This window comes from Mus caroli, unplaced genomic scaffold (assembly GCF_978045245.1).
Source record: "Mus caroli unplaced genomic scaffold, Mus_caroli_1 scaffold_15, whole genome shotgun sequence".
In the NCBI taxonomy this organism is placed as follows: domain Eukaryota; kingdom Metazoa; phylum Chordata; class Mammalia; order Rodentia; family Muridae; genus Mus; species Mus caroli.
In genome coordinates this window covers 21,198,500-21,217,432 of record NW_028227270.1, presented here as the reverse complement: position 1 = coordinate 21,217,432, position 18,933 = coordinate 21,198,500, and the positions used below count along the sequence as shown (strand labels likewise).

Genomic DNA, 18,933 nt, shown 5'->3' with positions numbered 1-18,933 from the left:
AGCAGGTCTTAAACTCACTATTCTCCTGACTCCTCTTGAATACCAGAATGATAGGCACACACTAGTATATCTACCTTATTACAAAGGATATTCTTAAAATTATAAGCCCTTAGAGAAGGATTATCAGCTAAGCAAGGAGGATCAACTTTGGAAGCCAGCCTGAGTTACAAAATGAAACTCTGTCTCAAAACCCCCAAACAAAAACAAATTTAAAGAAGATCGATCAGTGGCAGAGGAAATAGAAAAGAAATCAAAGAGGGTTATCACTACAAATCCTACAAATGTTATATGACAACAGTAAAAAGTTTTTATAGATATGATCTCTCCAACTTAGCATTAAAATTATCACAAGAATCCCTTCCCTATCCCCTAGCCCTCCCCCCACCCCCCAAAAAACCCCATGGTTTCTCTATGTAACGGCCCTAGCTGTCCTAGTCTCACTGTAACTCCATAGACCAGGCCAGCCTTAAACTCAAGAGATTCCCCTGCCTCTGCTTCCCAAGTGCTGGGATTAAAGGTGTGTGCCATCATTGCCCAGCAACACAGGAATCAATATTTGTGGAGGAAAACAGGTCTGTGTTGTTCAGCCTGACTTAAATTCTTAGGCTGCAGTGATGCTTGAGCCTCAGCCTCCTCAGAAACAGGAACTGCAGGCTTAACTAAAACTAAAATACTGAATACCTCTGTATGTATGAAAAAATTTAATTTATAATATAAACACTTTCACCATTAAAAAAAATAGTAAAAAAATCAGAGACTTGCTTCACAGGGAAGTCCCATCAAACACTACATTTTTTTCCGTTTTAAAGGAAACCACGCTAATCTTAATCTGTTCCAGAATTAGCAAGAGGTACATGCCCCTGCTCATCTCAGCAAACACCACCAAACAGCCAAGAACTCTGAAAGACAATTACAGGGATCAGGGATATAGCTTAGTGATAAAACACAAATTCAGTACCAGTACTCAAAAAAAGAAAAAAGAAAAATGCAAACCAATATGCCCCATGAATGAAATGGTAAATATTCCTCAAAAAATATAATATGGAGGCTGGGGAAATGGACAAAGAGTTAACAGCACTGGCTACTCTTCCAGGAACCTGGATTCAATTTCCACCACCCACATCACATGGTGGCTCTTAACTCCAGTTCTAGGTGACTTGATACCCTCTTCTGGCTTCCACAGACACTAGGCACACAGGCATACATACAAGCAAACACCCATACACACAAAATAATTTTGAAGGCTGGAAAGATAGCTCAGAGTTAAGAGCACTGAGTACTCTTTCAGAGGTCCTGAGTTCAATTCCCAGCAACCGCATGGTGGTTCATAACCATCTATAATGGTTTTCAATGCCCTCTTCTGGTGTGTCTGAAGACAGTGACAGTGTACCCACATACATAACATAAATAAGTCTTTAAAATTATAATAATTTTTAAAGGTTTTTTTAAAAAGGAAAAAAATGTAGCAAATCTCTGCAATACCTAAGTGGAATATAGTATAGCCACCTAGAATTGGTTCTGTGGCTATAAGGTTCGTTCGCTATGCAGGAATCAACAACAAGTGCTTCGCTAACCCTAGAAACAGAGCATTTTCACTCTTCTACACTTTACCCAGAGACCTGTTGGAATTATACTAATCTTTGAAGGAAGAACCTAAATGTTTTCTGAAAGAAGTCAGTGACAAACACTATTCATTAATCAGATTACCAGAGAGCTCTACCTCTAATCAAATTTTCGCCTTCATAAAATTTTAATATAGTGATCATTTTAACCAAGATCAACATTAGAACATAAAGAATACAAGCAGGAGCCAGGCCTAGTGGAGCACACCTTCAATCCCAGCACTCAGAAGCAGGCCAATCTCTGAGTCTGAAGACAGCCTGATCGACAAAACCAGCTTGAAGACAGCCAGAGTAACAAAGAAATTCTGTCTCAATACATACATACATACATGCATGCATACATACATACATACAAACAAGCAGGCTCCTCACCTCTTGCAGAAATACAGTGAGGCTATGACACCACACTATAGGAAGCCGCTACATAATGTTCCTGGGCAATCAAGTCTAGTCTACTTTAAGGACACCCAAATTCTTATCTTCCTGAGTGGCTTCACTAATGTGGCAAACATGATGAGATGGAGAATTAAGGGAAAGACATACGACTGGGAGACTCTCTCATGGTTAACTAGGAATACACTATGGCAACACAGCATGAGGACCCAAACACACTCCTACCCAGAAAGCACAGGTACAGTTTCTCAGCAACAGCACCAAGCTCATCCTCTCAGGCATAGCCCGTCCATGCCTGACATCACTTCACGGTTCACAATGCTAGTGGTTTCTCACAAAGTGAAGGGGACTAAGACAGCCACCCTCAGTCCAGCGACATATACTCAGCACTTTCCAGCTCATCCAGAAAGCCTTAGATACTTTATAATCATAAAGCTACACTAACTCTAAGCACTCTGATACATCCTCCTTCTATTTTCATTAACTCTTAATTTTAGTATCTTTATCAATAGTTCTCAAATACATAGTAAAAGTCAGATAAAAAGTTCAAGAGATATAACTATACTACAATTGAGAAATCATACAACAATCAGTGTCACACACAAACACAAACATAATAAAGAACAAATGTGAATTAAGTTAGAAGAAAAAAACCTTAGTAATTTTTTTCACCCTTCCTAACCAATAAATGTTATAGGTATACTTTACCTTAATTTCTATCCTTGCTCTGTGAGGAAAAAGTTGTCCAATCATAGAAAAGTCAGTTCCTACCATGCTGATGGCTAAAAAAAACATATCGGTTTCTGTAAAAATAAAAGATTAACTGAAAATTAATTTTCCGTTCAGACAAAATAACCCAAATTAGTTATATACAACTATATATAAAAACTTTATATATAAAAACTGAATTAAAATAAGTTATAGAGTACTTAATTTCATTGAAAAGAAACTCAAACACAATAAAAAACAACTATCTCCATTGGTAATTGTAGGGGTACATTTCACATCCCAGAACTCAGGAGGCTATGGTAACAAGAACTGCTAAGGTCCAGAACTTCTGTCGGGTGTAGTACAAGTTTCTAGCTCTGAGATCTGCCTCAGTCATGAAATGAGCCACAGTTTGTGAGCCCACCTGACAGGACCAGATTTCCTGTAGTGCCTCACACCATGTAACACATCTGATGTAGTCTGGACTGATCATGCCTGAATCTGCTCTGTACCTCACAGGGATGACTAAGAAAGTCAAGTAGGTGGCCCAGGAGACAACTAAAAAGTTTGCATTCTCATTCCAAAGAGGCCCGACAAGCCTGATCATCACATGCACCTGCTGGGACAGAGGGCCACCCAATCAGATATTAAACCAAACGAGACAAAGAGGTCTCTGAAAATAAAGAGGTTTACGAAACCATGTAAATGCTAGCCAGAAATGAAGAACCAGTCCTGGGAGAACTTCCCACAGCTACCAACAGCACAATGAAAAAAGAGTAACCAAGCAATAACTGATCTGACTTAAGTCCCACTCCAAGAGAGGGAATCCATATCTGGCACTGCTTGTGTGACCATGAATCTGAGACTAGATACCCCAGGGACCTAGGGCAAAACCAAATACTGTTCTAAAAGAAAAAATAAATGTAGTACTCAAATGATTCCTAGTGATATTCTACTATACTCATAGATAATCTCCTTGCTCTGCCATCAGCAGCAGCAGATAGGAATAAATACAGAGACTCACAGCCAGACATTACTCAGAGTCAGAGACCTCGGAACACTCAGCCCTAAAAGGGGGGTCTCCTTCAAATCTCCCCTCAGGGCACCAGGTCCTCTGCAGTTAGCACTCTGAGGCTAGTGGTTTTATGGGATTCCTGGGTCTCTGACTCTTGTGGCCACTCTTGGTCTCTTTTCCTTCTGTTGGACTGTCTTGTCCAACTTTGATGTGAAAGTTTTTGCTTTTTCCTATTATATTTTTTAAAAAAATGAATCAATGTAAACATAGCTACTTGGGTAAAGGCTAACAACTGAACTGTAATTCATACTTGCTAGGAGAAGGAAAGTCAGTTTTCTCCACTGGAATGACACTGGATCAACCATTCCAGGCAGGTCTCAGGATTGGACCCCACACTTTGTATGTGTGTGCACTTTTACTTGGTTGCACTTTGGTAGGTTTTGGCAGGTTTTTTTTTTTCTTTCTGGATGTTGTATTTTGCTTTGTAGGTTTTGGGAGAACTTAGGAGTTGGGTAAGTAGGGAGGTGGAGATCTGTACAAATTTGGGGGAAGGAAAGAATATGATCAAAATATATGTAAACTTATAGTTGTTTTAAATATTAAGGCAAATTTTAAAACTGAAAATACTAGATGCTGGATCTTATTACTAACAAGCAAATATATAGTAATATAAAGAATTATTTTGGAATATTAGATTTCTATAAGCTAGTAAAACTAAAAGATTATTGACAAAACTGTAAGAAAATTAACACTATAGACAATTGGTAAGATATGAATTAATGGGGCATTTGTGTTAGGATACCTATAAGAAATAAATAAAATACTCAGTGAGTAGCACAAAGAATGAGAGAAGGAGAAAGAGAGAAAGAGACAGACATACAGACAAGCACTTGGAAAAAAGTTCACTGGACTAAAGGGGCCCTGGTGTTTTATAACATTGGGAAAGGGGAGGAGGAAGTGAGGGAAAATGTAACAAGCCCAATAGAATTTACCTTTAAAAAAAAAAAAACCAAGTTGTTAATAGTCAGAGGAGGGAGGAAGTACAGAAAATTTCCTTTTGCCCTATATGCTGCCATACTTAAAAACCATTCTTAAGTAAAAAGCAGTAAGGAAAACCATGAAATACGCCTTGTGTGCTCTGTTGCTGTCGTGTTTACCCCAGGCTGGCCTCACACTCCCTCGCTGCCCTGCCTAAGCCCCTCAGTCTGCGTTACAGGCAGGCACCATGACTGCTGCAGGAACAGCATCTGCAAGGTGAGTACTGCTATGATTAAATCCTACAAAAACAATGACCCACCGGCACAAAGGTTAGTGCTCACACAGAAACACTGCCAACTATTCACTTAAATGGGGGTTCTCTGTACAGTCTGAAACAGATTCCAGGCAAAATGATCTAAAGTCAAAGATAAAGTAGGGGAAGGGGAGGGGAACCAATAAAACTGAGTGGAAACCAACGTGGCAGGTTACATTTTATTGACAAGAAGTCAGAAGCTTAAATAAGAGTTCATTTTATTCCAGAAGAACATCCAAAGACCTTTGGTGAGCATTAGGTACCTTTATTGGACCACGGCTTTGAGTAGTAGTTCTTCCTGAAGCTGGAGTAAGTAGTAGTGGAGCCGCGCTCAAATATAGGATCATTCTCTTCAACAACGCAGGGGCCTTTTGTTCTCAAAACTTCTACAGTTAAACTGAAAGAAGACATTCTCAATAGAGTCACACTAAAAACCCAAGTATGAAAAACAGTAGATGAGATTTAATTACTGCATTCTAAGATTTACACAGCACTTAATACAGAAAATGTAATATATATTTGAAAAAAGATAATAAATTTGAAATATATATTTTTCCAAATGTGATTTTAAGGTACAGAAATAAATGCCAACCTGTTTTCTGGTTATAGCATTTTCAAAATACCTTTGGACTATCTAAAGGAAGAACTGTTCTATTGTCCTTTTTGTCTGTCTGTCTTTCAGACCAGGCTTTATGTTGTCCAGGCTCACCTGGAACTTGCTGTCTAGCTGAGAACAGTCTTGAATTACTATCTCCACTTCCCAAGTGCTAAGACTGCAGGCATGTGTCATCACACCTGGTTTTGGTTTGTGGATTTCTAAATGCCTCCTGAGCCAATATCTCTTTAACTATTATTGACATGTAAAATCACCATCACATAGAAACACTTCTCAGCATTGCATTTATATTATAGTCAAATTTATATTTATATACATTGTTACTAACTAAACAGCAAAAACCTTTCATTTTTCTTTGTTACCTGATCCCATATAAAATATACACTTTAGATCTGGAAAGACTGGTCAGCAGTTCAAGACCAACCTGGTCTACAAAGCAAGTCTCAGGCCAGCCAAGGCTACAGTGAGAGTCTCAAAAAACAAAAATAATAAAAACAAAGAAAAATCAAACAAAGTAAAATTAATGAATAATACGAAAAGTTTAAATATCAACTTCAAACTGAACCAATCCTAGAAATCCATCCCCAGTGGGTAACAGCACACAGCTGCTCAGCAGCTGGCCTGGCTTAGCAGCAGGGTGATGAGTAAACAAAGTTAGGTTGACAGACAAGAGTGATAGCATCTCATCCAAACATGCTAAAATTGCACATTTAGTCCATTTACCTGCTTAAAGTATTCATGCTATTCATCTATCCAGTGGCGGTTAGTTAAACGCTCTGTTGACAGATGGAGAACAGCATCTCTCTGTTCTCTACCCCTACCCCCTCCGCTCCTTCCTGCACCATCTCCTTAACTCACCTTTCTTCATCTAAAATAATAGAACCATCTTCTGCCACTTTTACTCGAGGAACCAGGAGTGGCCCATCATCCACCTCCTCTTCCACGTCTTCATTATCATTAGCATCTTGAGTGCTCTGATTTTCTTGCCTACTAAAATGGAAACATAGTTACCTTGGCAACAAAACAGTATTTCCTGAATAGTATGAACTCAAAACAAGTTACTAAAGAAAACCAACATGCAGCCATTTCAAACTTTCTCTATAATTCAACTAAAAATACCACATGACACAGTTACCCTGCCAGGCATAGTGAAATACAAGATAATCTTGGCTCTAAGGAGACCAATGAAGCAAAGAACCAAGAGTTCTAGGTCACTATGAACTTTACCTTAAGACTCTGACTCAAAATAAATAAATGGATGGATGGATGGATGGATGTATACATTGGAGAGGCGAAGAGGATAAGATTTCTATTATTTGGTAACTTTTTTTTTTTTTAGACAGGAATTCACTATCGTAGCCCTGGCTGTCCTAGAACTCTTTCTGTAAACCAGGCTGGCCTCAAACTCACAGACACCTTCCTGCCTTCCTCCTGTCTCTGCATCTTGAGTGCTGAGATGCACTCAGGCATGCACTACCACCACCTGGCTAATTTGGTAACATATAATAAGGAATCTTTAGACATAATAAGAGCAGCTAGTGAGAGGGCTCAGCAGTTAAGAGCACTGACTGCTCTTCCAAAGGTCCTGAGTTCAAATCCCAGCAACCACATGGTGGCTCATATCCATCCATAATGAAATCTGACACTCTCTTCCGGTATGTCTAAAGACAACTACAGTGTACTTACATATAGTAATAAGTAAATCTTAAAAAATAAAAAAAAATTAGAAAACAAGAAATGTTTACTCTCTTTTAAAATAAACCAGTGGTACCAGCCATGTAACTCAGTGATTTATAGTATACCTTGGGTTTGAGGCCAATAATAAAAATAAATAAACAAATGTTACCTTTTACCCCACTTCTGGTACCTACTTTTTCTAGCTTTCTGAAATATGTATACTAGTATATCTTCTTCTAGTTTTGTTTTATTTTCTTAGATCTATGAGGCAGGCTCTTGCTATGAAGCTCAAAATAGTTGGGTGCTCATTCTGTAGGCTCATGCTAGCCTCAAATTCAGCCTTTCAATTGCTGGGATTACACAGATGCACACCCACGTCCAGCCCTCAGGTAGTCAGTCAACTGTGCAAAAGTCCATCTGAACCTCTTGCTCCCATCCAATTATAACTATTAAAAAAAAAAGTTCCAAATCTTTCTTTCTAATATACTGGCTGTTGATATCTTATTGAAGCACACATACATTATAAATCTGAAATGCTATATTTAAAAATTGGTGAGCAGGTGAGATGGCTCTTGCCACAAAGTCTAACAGCTGAATGCACAGCAATAGCAGTATGCAACCTCCAGAATGCACACTGACTGCCAGAAACTGTCTCTTCACCTCTGTACGGGCTAGTTTTGTGTCAACTTGACACAGCTGGAGTTATCACAGAGAAAGGAGCTTCAGTTGAGGAAATGCCTCCATGAGATACAACTGTAAGGCATTTTCTCAATTAGTGATCAAGGGGCCTTCTCTGGGCTGGTAGTCTTGGGTTCTATAAGAGAGCAGGCTAGCCGGGTGTGGTGGCGCATGCCTTTAATCCCAGCACTTTGGGAGGCAGAGGCAGGCGAATTTCTAAGTTCGAGGCCAGCCTGACCTACAGAGTGAGTTCCAGGACAGCCAGGGCTATACAGAGAAACCCTGTCTCGAAAAACAAAATAAAAACAAAACAAAATAAGAGAGCAGGCTGAGCAAGCCAGGGGAAGCAAGCCAGTAAAGAACATCCCTCCATGGCCTCTGCTCAGCTCCTGCTTCCTGACCTGCTTGAGTTCCAGTCCTGACTTCCTTTGGTGATGAACAGCAGTATGGAAGTGTAAGCTGAATAAACCCTTTCCTCCCCAACTTGTTTCTTGGTCATGATGTTTGTGCAGGAACAGAAACCCTGACTAAGACAACCTCCATACTCTCATCATGGCATGCATGTGCCCACACACATACACACAAATACACACTGCCACATACACACAAATACACACTGCATATGCACAATGTAATTTTAAAAGTGTTTTAACTGGTAACATTTGTTTCGGGTGTGTGTGTGTGTGTGAACCACAGACTTTTAAACCACAAAGAAACAAAGGTGGAAAGACTTTTTTCAATATTCCCTTTGTTCCTTTTAATTTTTTTTACCACGCAAAGCTACTGTTTTTGACAACAAACGACTCCTAAGTTAGGAGTACATGTTTTTAATCCTAATACGAAGAGCCAGAGGAGACTGATCTCTTAAGCTGAAGGCCCAGAATGATCTACATGGCAAGTTCTAGACTAGCCAAGGCCTGTCGCAAAATAAAACAAAACCTCAATATGAACATCTTTAATTTAAAACTCATGAGGCCAGTGAGATGGCTCAGCTGGTAAAGAAAGGCCTGACACCTGTGTTCAATACATGGAACCCACATGTTGGAAGAGAACTGACTCTCAGGCTGTGTGGCCTATGACCACCCCACAAGCTATGACACTCTCATGTACTCCCAGGCATGGAATATATATACAAATGTAAATGGAAGGCATAGTATTAGTCAATTACACATATATTATACAAATATTATAGACCTCTCATTCTGAAAAGATCTAACTCTGTGTGTGTGTGTGTGTGTGTATACATGCATACATGTATGTGTGTATGTTTCTGAGACAGATTCTCCCTATATAGCGTTTGTGTGGCAGTTTCCTCAAAACATAACCTCTCTGAATGAGAAGCTTAAGATATTGGATATTCCTACAGAGAAATCTGTAAAGCTCAGGAACCAACTCAAAGGCTTCAGGAAGTCCCTGAAACTGACCAGATAAGTGAAATCTTCCCACCCCAAGCAGTAAAGACTACTGAAAGACACTCTCCAGCCTGCCGAATTGCTTCTATGTTTAAAGAATGTTAGGTTCCCAGCTTTCATGATCCATTGTCCATGCTGGGTAGGCTTTGATGTTACAGCTGTCTTTGAGATAATTTATGATCTTATAAGTAACCCTTCTCTCATATTGCTGATAATTAAAACTTACTGCTTCACTGGATAGTAGTGGCAAATGCCTTTAATCCCAGTAATCAGGAGGCAGAGGCAGAGGCAGATCAATCCTAAGAGTTCAATGCTAGCCTAGTCCTAGCAAGATCCAGGACAACCAGAGCTACACAGGAAAACCCTACCATAAAACTAAAAAATAAAAAAATAAATAAATAATAAAAAACCCCTAAAAGGTCCAAGTTGGAATTTGGTGGTGTCTTTACCCCTATCTGGGGTAGTAGATGTGTTCATCTCTCTCCAAGAACGATGCTACACCTCGTTAGGAAAGACCCAGCTCCTCAGGCGCTGAGCACAGACGCATGAGTTATCATACCCAGCTAGGCCTTCTCTTCCTTTTATAACACACGCTTGTGGGTTTTTTATGTAGCCCCGACTGGTTTGGTTTTTTTTTGTTTTGTTTTTTTCTTTTCGGTTTTTCAAGACAGGGTTTCTGTGTAGCCCTGGCTATCCTGGAACTCACTCTGTAGACCAGGCTGGACTCGAACTCAGAAATCCGCTTGCCTCTGGTTCCCAAGTGCTTTAAAGGCGTGCACCACCACTGCCCAGCTAAGTGATTCTATTTTTAAGAAGCAATCAAATGTACAGAACGCTCCATTTGCGGGTTGGCGGTAGGAGAGTGTTCAGTGGATAAAGTACTCACCCACCAAGTGTGATGAATGGAGTTTGGATCCTTAAAACCCATATAAAAGCTAGGTAGGCTTAGCAGCCAGCACTCAAAAAGCATAGACAAGGGATTTCAGAGGCAAGCTGACTAGACAGACAAAATCAACAAGAAACCTTGCATCATTACATAAAGTGAGCACAACTGAAGAACACAACACATGCCCATATAAGGCACACATGCACACCAAACACATACACATGCACAAAGAACAGGCCAGACAGAAAGAAAAGGAAAATCAAAGAACCCTTCGATTTCACTTTCAGTGAGTGTGTCCAAGGCTGGGGCTAAGTCAGTGGTGGGCACCTGCGGACCTGATGTGGTGCACAGCAACAGGAAGCACACACTAAACAGAGAATGTAAGATGCTCACTCTCTCGTTGGGGTGGGAGCCAAGGATTTCTCAGGTTTCTTTTCTTGTTCCACTGAAGAACTGTTAAGTACAAATAAAAGCATACTTTTAAACAAATTAATATTTTAGCAATTTTCTTTATAGCCAGAAAAATTCTCATAGCCTCCATTTTTCATACAATATACTACAGCACTTCATTAGTAATGTTCAACATCATTTTTTTTCAGTCACACCTAGCCAGTGAGAATTAGCTCAGTGAAGGCTGAGAACGAGCTTGATTCCCAGCACACACCAGCCAAAAACAAATAATAGGAAGAACTTTTTAGTCAAAAACTCATCAAGAACCGATAACCTGCTGGGCCCTAAATAATAAAATATTTTTCCCCCACTAACTCCTTAATGAAGAGAGATTGGCAGCCTTGGGAAATGAAGCAAGCTAGGTGGCTCATCTCCAGACCTTCTTCAACATGGCCAAAGACCTGGCAAATGCAAAAGAGGCCTATCCTGAAGACTATGCTAAGGCCACCTACGACACCACCAAAACCAGATTTATGATGTCTGCCTTCCACCTCAGGCTAACATTAAAGAATTAAAGCTTTGTTCATGAAGCACTTGTGATCCAAACTACACCATTACCAATGAAATAGGGCATAAAAACTATATTCCTTTATATCACATTATAACACATAAGAAATAGAAATTACACTACCGCCCAATAACTAAAACAAGAAGCCTCTTTAGCTCTAGGAGATAGAGAGGGACACCATTATCATCCCAGAGAGCAGTTACTTCCATAGGCTTAGACCCAAATGTATCCATACTTATTTTGTTAGAAACTTTATCTTTAAAAGATAATACAAATGCTATGAATTCTTCAACAAGCTTCTGAACAACATGAAACTGTACTCTAAAGTGACATGTCATTACATACCCAATGAAACAAAGCATAAATGAATTTTACTTACGTCATTGGATTGTTATCTGGAAGGTAATATATGAAGTCTCTCATAGTCATTTTTGAACGATCTGGTGGTCTCTGGCTTTCATTTGTAGAAAATTTGTTTTTCCATTGTTTCTATATACAGAGATTTTATAAACAGATTAACTTCAGAAGCACTAAACTCAAATATACAACTGGACTATCGGAAGGCTGGACTATAGGAAAGCTGGGTCAGGAGGATGGCTTGGATTGTACATAGGAAGGCTGGGTCAGGAAGATGACTGGAGTATGCAAGGCTGGGTCAGGAGGATGGACTGGACTACAGTTCACTCACTTACCTTCTCCTTTCTCAGTTCCTCTTTCAACATCTCCCTCAGTTTGCGGGCTTTATAGATTCGGTATCTGTCTGAACACGGCTGCTTCTCTTTAGCTGGAGTAGGGTTTGGCTGTGGCGCATCGTGATTAACTGTAGATAAGGGGCGACTCTGTGAGGGGGCACTGCCAGGAGACTGAACAAGACTGGATGTGCTTGACACTCGCTTTCTTCTCTGTGAAGAAGCAGAGGACAATGTGCTGGACTCTGCAGCATTATTTTTGTCACCAGTCTTTTCATCACTATTGGAATTAAAAAGAAAAGGAGACATCATGACTCATCTCTGCAAGGTCTCACTGAACAAAAAGAAAAACAAACATAAGAAACGGTAACTTTTCAGTTATGTTGATTACAACAGAGTTGCAATAAACATTTCTTTAAAACTTTCTCAGCTTTAAATGATAGCTCACACTTCCATTCCTAGCACTATGGAGGCTGAGGGAGACCGACTGCCATGAGTAACTCCAACCAGCTTGAGCTACCTACTAGGTAAGACTGTCTCAAAACAAAGGAACAGAGACTAGAGAGGTGGTTCTGGGCTTAGGTGCACGTCTACTTGTCACTGCACTGTCACCCAGCACTGACATCAGGTGGCTCACAAACACCTGCAACTCTGACTCCAAAGATCTGACACTTTCTGGCTCCTGCTGCACACATGTGGTATTCACACACACACACACACACACACACACACACACTCACACACACACACTCACACACACACACACACACACACACACACGAATCCTGTTTTTAAGAGGTAAGCAAATTATCAATACAGTATATGTAAATTCTAAGGAAAATTGTTATTCTTTTTCAAACTTAGTTCCTAAGCACAATAGAAAACATTAACACTATGCTGAATTCTTTGAAGTACCAAAAAAAAAAAAAAAAACCAAAAACCCACCAAACACAAAATTAAGTCACAGAACAAAGCTTAATAAGCCAATTTTTAATAACTAGATAGAAAATTGAATTTTGTTGTTGCTGTTGTTTTGCTAAGTGTCTGTTACCTCAATACTCAGAAGTGGAGGCAGAAGGATTGGAAGTTCAAGACCGTCATCAGCAACACAGTGAGTCTGAAGCTAACTTAAGCTACATGAGACCCTAGCTCAAACAAACAAGGCATCTAATCACTTTAAATCAAATATTGGCTATAGTACAGATTAGATATAAATCGCTCAGAAATGGAGCTGGAGTCATGAACTCAAGGTTAAGAGCACTGGCTGCTCTACCATAAAACTTGGGTTCAATTTCCCAGATAGCCGCTCACAACTGTCTATAACTCTAGTTCCAGGAGATCCAAGGTCTTCTAGTTACCTTGGCACCAGGCATATGGTGCACTGACACACACAAAGGCAAAACACCCATATACATAAACATTTAGAAAGTGTAAGAAAAAGCCCAGCACGGTAATGCACTCCTCTAGTCACAGCACTGGGGAGGCAGATACAGGACTGAGCCCAGCTGGTCTACAAAGAGAGTTCCCGAGCCACCAAAGTTACACAGTGAAACCCTGTCTCAAAAAAGAGAAGGAAACAAACAGACAAGAAAAGGAAAAGAAGCCGGGCGTGGTGGCGCACGCCTTTAATCCCAGCACTCGGGAGGCAGAGGCAGGCGGATTTCTGAGTTCGAGGCCAGCCTGGTCTACAAAGTGAGTTCCAGGACAGCCAGGGCTATACAGAGAAACCCTGTCTCGAAAAACCAAAAAAAAAAAAAAAAAAAAAAGAAAAGGAAAAGAAAGAGAACAGGAATATAGCTGACTAGAGTTAACATTTATTTCTAATAATGCACTATATTGTGGTAGGATAACTTGGTTGACAACATTTTTTAACACAAGAGAGTTATAAAAAAAGATCTAGGGGCTGGCAAGATGGCTCAGCGGATAAGAGCACTGACTGCTCGTCCAAAGGTCCTGAGTTCAAATCCCAGCAACCACGTGGTGGCTCACAACAACCCGTAATGAGATCTGACGCCCTCTTCTGGTGCATTTAAAGTCAGCTACAATGTACTTATGTGTAATAAATCATTGGGCAGTGGTAGTGCATGCCTTTAATCCCAGCACTTGGGAGGCAGAGGCAGGCAGATTTCTGAGTTTGAGGCCAGCCTGGTCTACAGAGTGAGTTCCAGGACAGCCAGGGCTACACAGAGAAACCCTATCTCGAAAAACCAAAAGTCAATCAATCAATCAATCAATCTTTGGGCCAGAGCAAGCAGGGACTGAGCAAGCAGGGTTGACCAGAACAAGAGGGGCCAAGTGGGGCCCAGAGCAAGCAGAGCAATTCCCAACCACATGAAGGCTCACAACCATCTGTACAGCTACAGTGTGCTCACACATGTAAAGCAAATAAATCTTTATTTAAAAAAAAAATCTAGAATGAGCTGGAGAGATGGCTCAGTGGTTAAGAGCACCGTCTGTTCTTCCAGAGGTCCTGAGTTCAATTCCCAGCAACCACATGGTGGCTCACAGGCATCTGTAATGGGATCTGATGCCCTCTTCTGGAGTGTCTGAAGACAGCAACAGTGTACTCATATACATAAAATTAAAAAAAAAAAAAGACCTTAACAAAATATATAATAATAATAATAATGATCTAGAATGCTCTTTACACAAAGAAATAATAAACTTTTAAAGTGATACCATTACCATGACACATTGTAAATACATATTGAAATAACACATTGTACACATCGTACTCCATAAACATGTACAATTACTTTGTATTAGTTGAAATTTAAAATGTTAAAAAGGAAGTATAGGGGCTAGAGAGATGATTCAGTGGTTAAGAGCAAGGCTGCTCTTCGAGAGGGGCCCAGGTTCAATTCCTAACACCAGCAGAGCAGCTCTGTTTGTAATTCCAGTTCCAGGGTAACCAGCACCCTCACACAGACATAAATACGGGAAAAACACCAATGCACATAAAATAACAACAATAATAGATTATTTTAAAAGGAAACAGAATCAATAATTTAAGTGTACTTTTATCATATTTTATTAGTTCCATATAAAAACAGAAGCTGCTTTAACATATAAAATTACCTCTTTTAAACTCTCTCCTTAAAGAGAGTTTAAAAGAGGTAATTTTAACTCAGTCTAACATGCTTGAGGCCCTGAGGTTTGGTCCCTAGCACTGCAGTGTAGCTCTCAGGATGTAACGCATGCATCACTGGCATCTTATATGTCAAGTGTATACTCCGTTGGTTTCTACAACTAGCAAAATGAATGAATGCTCTCATCAAATAAGGAACAAGGACCAGGGATGCAGTTAAGCTGGCACAGAGACGGAATAGCACGCAGAGCCCTGGCTTTCATACTCAGCACTACATACACCAGGCATAATGGCACACATCTGTAATCTCAGCATTCAGAAGGTAAAGCAGGTGGATTAGAAACTTAAAGGTGTCTTTTCATGCATGGAGAGTTCTAGGCCAACCTGAGCTAGATGAAACTCTACCTTAAAAACAAAAAAAAAAAAAAAAAAAAAACCTGCTGGGCCTGGTGGCTCATGCTTTTAATGCCATCATCACTCAGGAGGTAAGACACTTCCAGGCAAGTCAAAGCTACATAGTTAAATCTTGTCCCCCCTGCCCCCAAACATACAAACTATATGTGTGTATGTATATACACATTCACACATATAGTTTATATGCGTAGTATATGATGTACTCTAATTGTCAACTAAAATATTCTCGAGCACGTCTCAGGACTATGGCCTATGGGAATTTATAAAATATCAATCATTATGCCTTCCTCTATAGTTATAGTTAACAAAATTTTCCAAATTTGGAGCAGTGACCAATACTGGTATTTCTATTCTAAGCAGAAAATTTTCAAACAGATCCAAGTTTAAAGAGCAGTGACCAATACTGGTATTTCTATTCTAAGCAGAAAATTTTCAAACAGATCCAAGTTTAAAAAAAAATGTTGAAATCATGGTGCATAGTTGGAATGCCAAAATAACACATGGCACAAACTGATTAACAGAAGAAATGCTGTTACTATGCAAACATAAATTGTACCATCTCCCTGTCAATGTGATTACTTACTGGCATCTTCCTCTGTATATTATAAAACACTACAGTCACCATATTAACCCATCACATGTTTAATTTGTACCATCACCTTTCTCCACTGTCTTGTTTTTTGAGACAGGGTCTCACTATGGGGCTGACTGTCCTAAAGCAGGGTGGCCTCTGCCTCCCTATTGCTAGGACTAAAGTTGTGACACTATAACCGGCTCTCATCACCTTTTTTTGAAAGTAATCAAAATTTTTTTTAGTAAATTTGGGGGAACTATTCTGCCATGTGGCATGTAAGGCAGTTTATGTAATCCTATCTGATCTCACAATATTGTCCTAAAGGAGGTACTAACTTCACACCGGGAACAAATTTTCTCTGAGAACAACCTACTTAAAATTGCTAAGTTAAGTAGGAGCGTCCTAAATTCAAATGTGGTATTTGTCACTAAAGCCAGGCGCCTTGATTCAGGAAACGTAGTAACAATAAAGAAGTACGCACTCGAACCAAAATAAGTAACCTAAGCCTCTTCCCTTTGACTCAGGGGCAGGGCGTTTACCTAACACTCCATGAGGCCTTGGGTTCAACCGCATCACCGCGTGGAGGGAGGGGAAAAAAAAAAAGTCAGCACTGGTGCTCTCCTTTGAAATATAAATATTCACAAAATGAAAATCCCAAAGTGCTTTCAGTGTAAAGTACTCCAGGACAATTAATTAGATTTCCAAGTGATGGTGTGTCTATATTCTTGACTTCAAAATCGTTAAGCCTGGATTCCCATCCCTATAAGACAAGACACTGTCTCCTCGGGAATCTTAAGATCGTGAGAGTCATAGTAGTCGCACCCTCAGATCACGGAATAAAACTACAACTAGAAATGGTTTCATCCAGCTCAAATCAAAAGCTTGTTGCAGGAGAGGTACTCCGTGGTAAAAATCCAACAGCTCAGCTTGATAGAAGACCTTACCTGCTCCCGGGAGCCTGTTCCTGGGGTTCAGTTCCCCCGGAATCCACTGCAGGCACATCTGTGGGCTCCGCTGGCTTCGGAGCTGACTCGGTGGCAGGCTCCGGAGGCCTGGGAGCCTCTGATCCACGCTGGGGATTGGGAGCGGCGGAGCCCCTGGTCCCTACACCAGGCCTGACATTCGGCTTCACGCTAAGGCGTGCCCTGCGGAACATGGCGGAGCCAGGGGGCCGAGAGCGGCCGCTCCACGGCCGCGCTCAGCCCAGAGCCCCGGCCGCTGCCCCCGGGCTGACACTCTCGCCCTCCCACACGTCCACAACCACCAGCCCAGCGCTGGCTACCGCAGTTTTGCGCCCCCTCCGCCTCCTCCGCTCTCCCGCCACCGCCTCCTCTTCATGACCCTGCCACACTAAAAGCTAAGTTTCTCCTCCCCGCGTCCCGGCTAGCGAAAGGCGCCGGAAGTAATGCGTAATCATTCGGCGCCGACGATGACGTCAGACTCCGGGCGCCAGGAGCCATAGCAACTGCAACGCTCTGTAGCTTCGGTTACCTGTGAACCAGAGGGTTTTTTTGTTTTTTTGGATTCGAAGACAGATATTCTTTCCTTTGTAAGACCTTGGGAGTTGTTGAAAAGAGAGAGCGGAAGCAGCTGAATCCTCCAGCTCAAACTTTTTTTTTGGGGGGGGGAGGGCCGGGGCGAGCGGTTTCGAGACAGGGTTTCTCTGTGTAGCCCTGGCTGTCCTGGAACTCACTCTGTCGACCAGGCTGGCCTCGAACTCAGAAATCCGCCTGCCTCTGCCCCCCCAAGTGCTGGGATTAAAAGCGTGCGCCACCCCTGCCCTCCCGGCTCAAACTTTTAATTTCTCGCCCGTGGTTTGAACCCAGGATCCTTCACAAACCCTGCATACCCGGCATGCACGCTGCCATGGAACGTCCATCCCCAACCTACTTAACTGAATCTTTTTATGAACTGTTAAGGAGTTTTCGAGAAGAGTCAAAGTGTGCAAGAATGCAGAGCATGGTGGTGCGTGCCTGCAATCCCAGCACTGGAGAGACCGAAATAAAGAGGTCACAAGTTCCGAGCCCTGGACTATCTGACAAGACTTACCTCAAAAATACAATAAGATAAAATAGTATGAGAGTAGTGCCTTAGCACCAGTGCATCCCCAGAGCATAGAACCTGTTTGTTTTAGGGTTTTTGAGCCAGGGCCTCTTATAGCTAAAGGTTGCCCTTCGACTCTTGATTCTCCTGCCTGCACGGGCTCAATGTTGAGATTACAGGCATGTATGGGCTACCATGCCCTACTAGGAAAAAGAAAGTTTTAACTATGAGAATGGAGAGAGCGAGTTTGTGGGAGCCCAAAAAGTTACAGGTAGTTGTTAGACTCCTGATGCTGGCGCTGGGAACCAAACTAGGACCTACTGGAAGAGCAGGAAATGGGTCTATTGAGCCATCTGTCCAACCCCCAACCTCCGCCAAGAAATTTTTAATTGAGTAAAAAAAAAAAGTTGAAATTCTGTGTGAGGAAATTGCAAAGAGAAGCCGTGAAACACTTCACAGGAAGAAGACATCCACTATATGGGCTTTTGTACACTTTAAAATAAAAACCATATTGCCTGTCAAAAATGATTATACTCTACATTTTGCACACTAATGTGAGTATTCTTAATCTGCTTCCAGAGATAGCAACGGAGCAATAAGACATTGTATGTTACAGAGGAGAAAATACAAAATAAATGAACAAGATCAACAAGAATATATTAAATATGATGAGATTTCAAGGGTGATGGAAGAGTCCTGTGGTACTGGCAGTAGGGCAACTTGACAAGGAAAATAGATATCAGATTGCAAACCGGCCTGTGCTACATGAAACCCTTTCAGAGGAGAGAGAGAGAGAGAGAGAGAGAGAGAGAGAGAGAGAGAGAGAGAGGAGGGAGAATGGGAGGGAAGGGGAGAAAGAGGAGAGAAGA

The 18,933-nt window shown here is 41.1% G+C and overlaps 1 protein-coding gene across 4 annotated transcripts in view; it reads right to left on the bottom strand.

Moving 5' to 3' along the window:
* Positions 1-17,388, bottom strand: part of Bdp1 (BDP1 general transcription factor IIIB subunit) — an 88,374-nt gene extending 70,986 nt beyond the window's left edge. For 3 of the 4 annotated variants that reach the window (XM_021180075.3, XM_029468190.2, XM_029468188.2), the window contains exons 1-7: positions 16,966-17,388; positions 11,949-12,225; positions 11,636-11,745; positions 10,692-10,751; positions 6,504-6,635; positions 5,293-5,426; positions 2,724-2,818 (exon numbers count right to left, since the gene is read on the bottom strand). In XM_021180075.3, coding sequence (XP_021035734.1) covers positions 2,724-2,818; positions 5,293-5,426; positions 6,504-6,635; positions 10,692-10,751; positions 11,636-11,745; positions 11,949-12,225; positions 16,966-17,177 — 1,020 coding nt within the window. In that variant the 5' untranslated portion in view covers positions 17,178-17,388. The remainder of the gene's footprint in view (positions 1-2,723; positions 2,819-5,292; positions 5,427-6,503; positions 6,636-10,691; positions 10,752-11,635; positions 11,746-11,948; positions 12,226-16,965) is intronic. The other variant, XM_029468189.2, reaches the window with a different exon arrangement.
* Between the last annotated feature and the right edge of the window lie 1,545 nt (positions 17,389-18,933).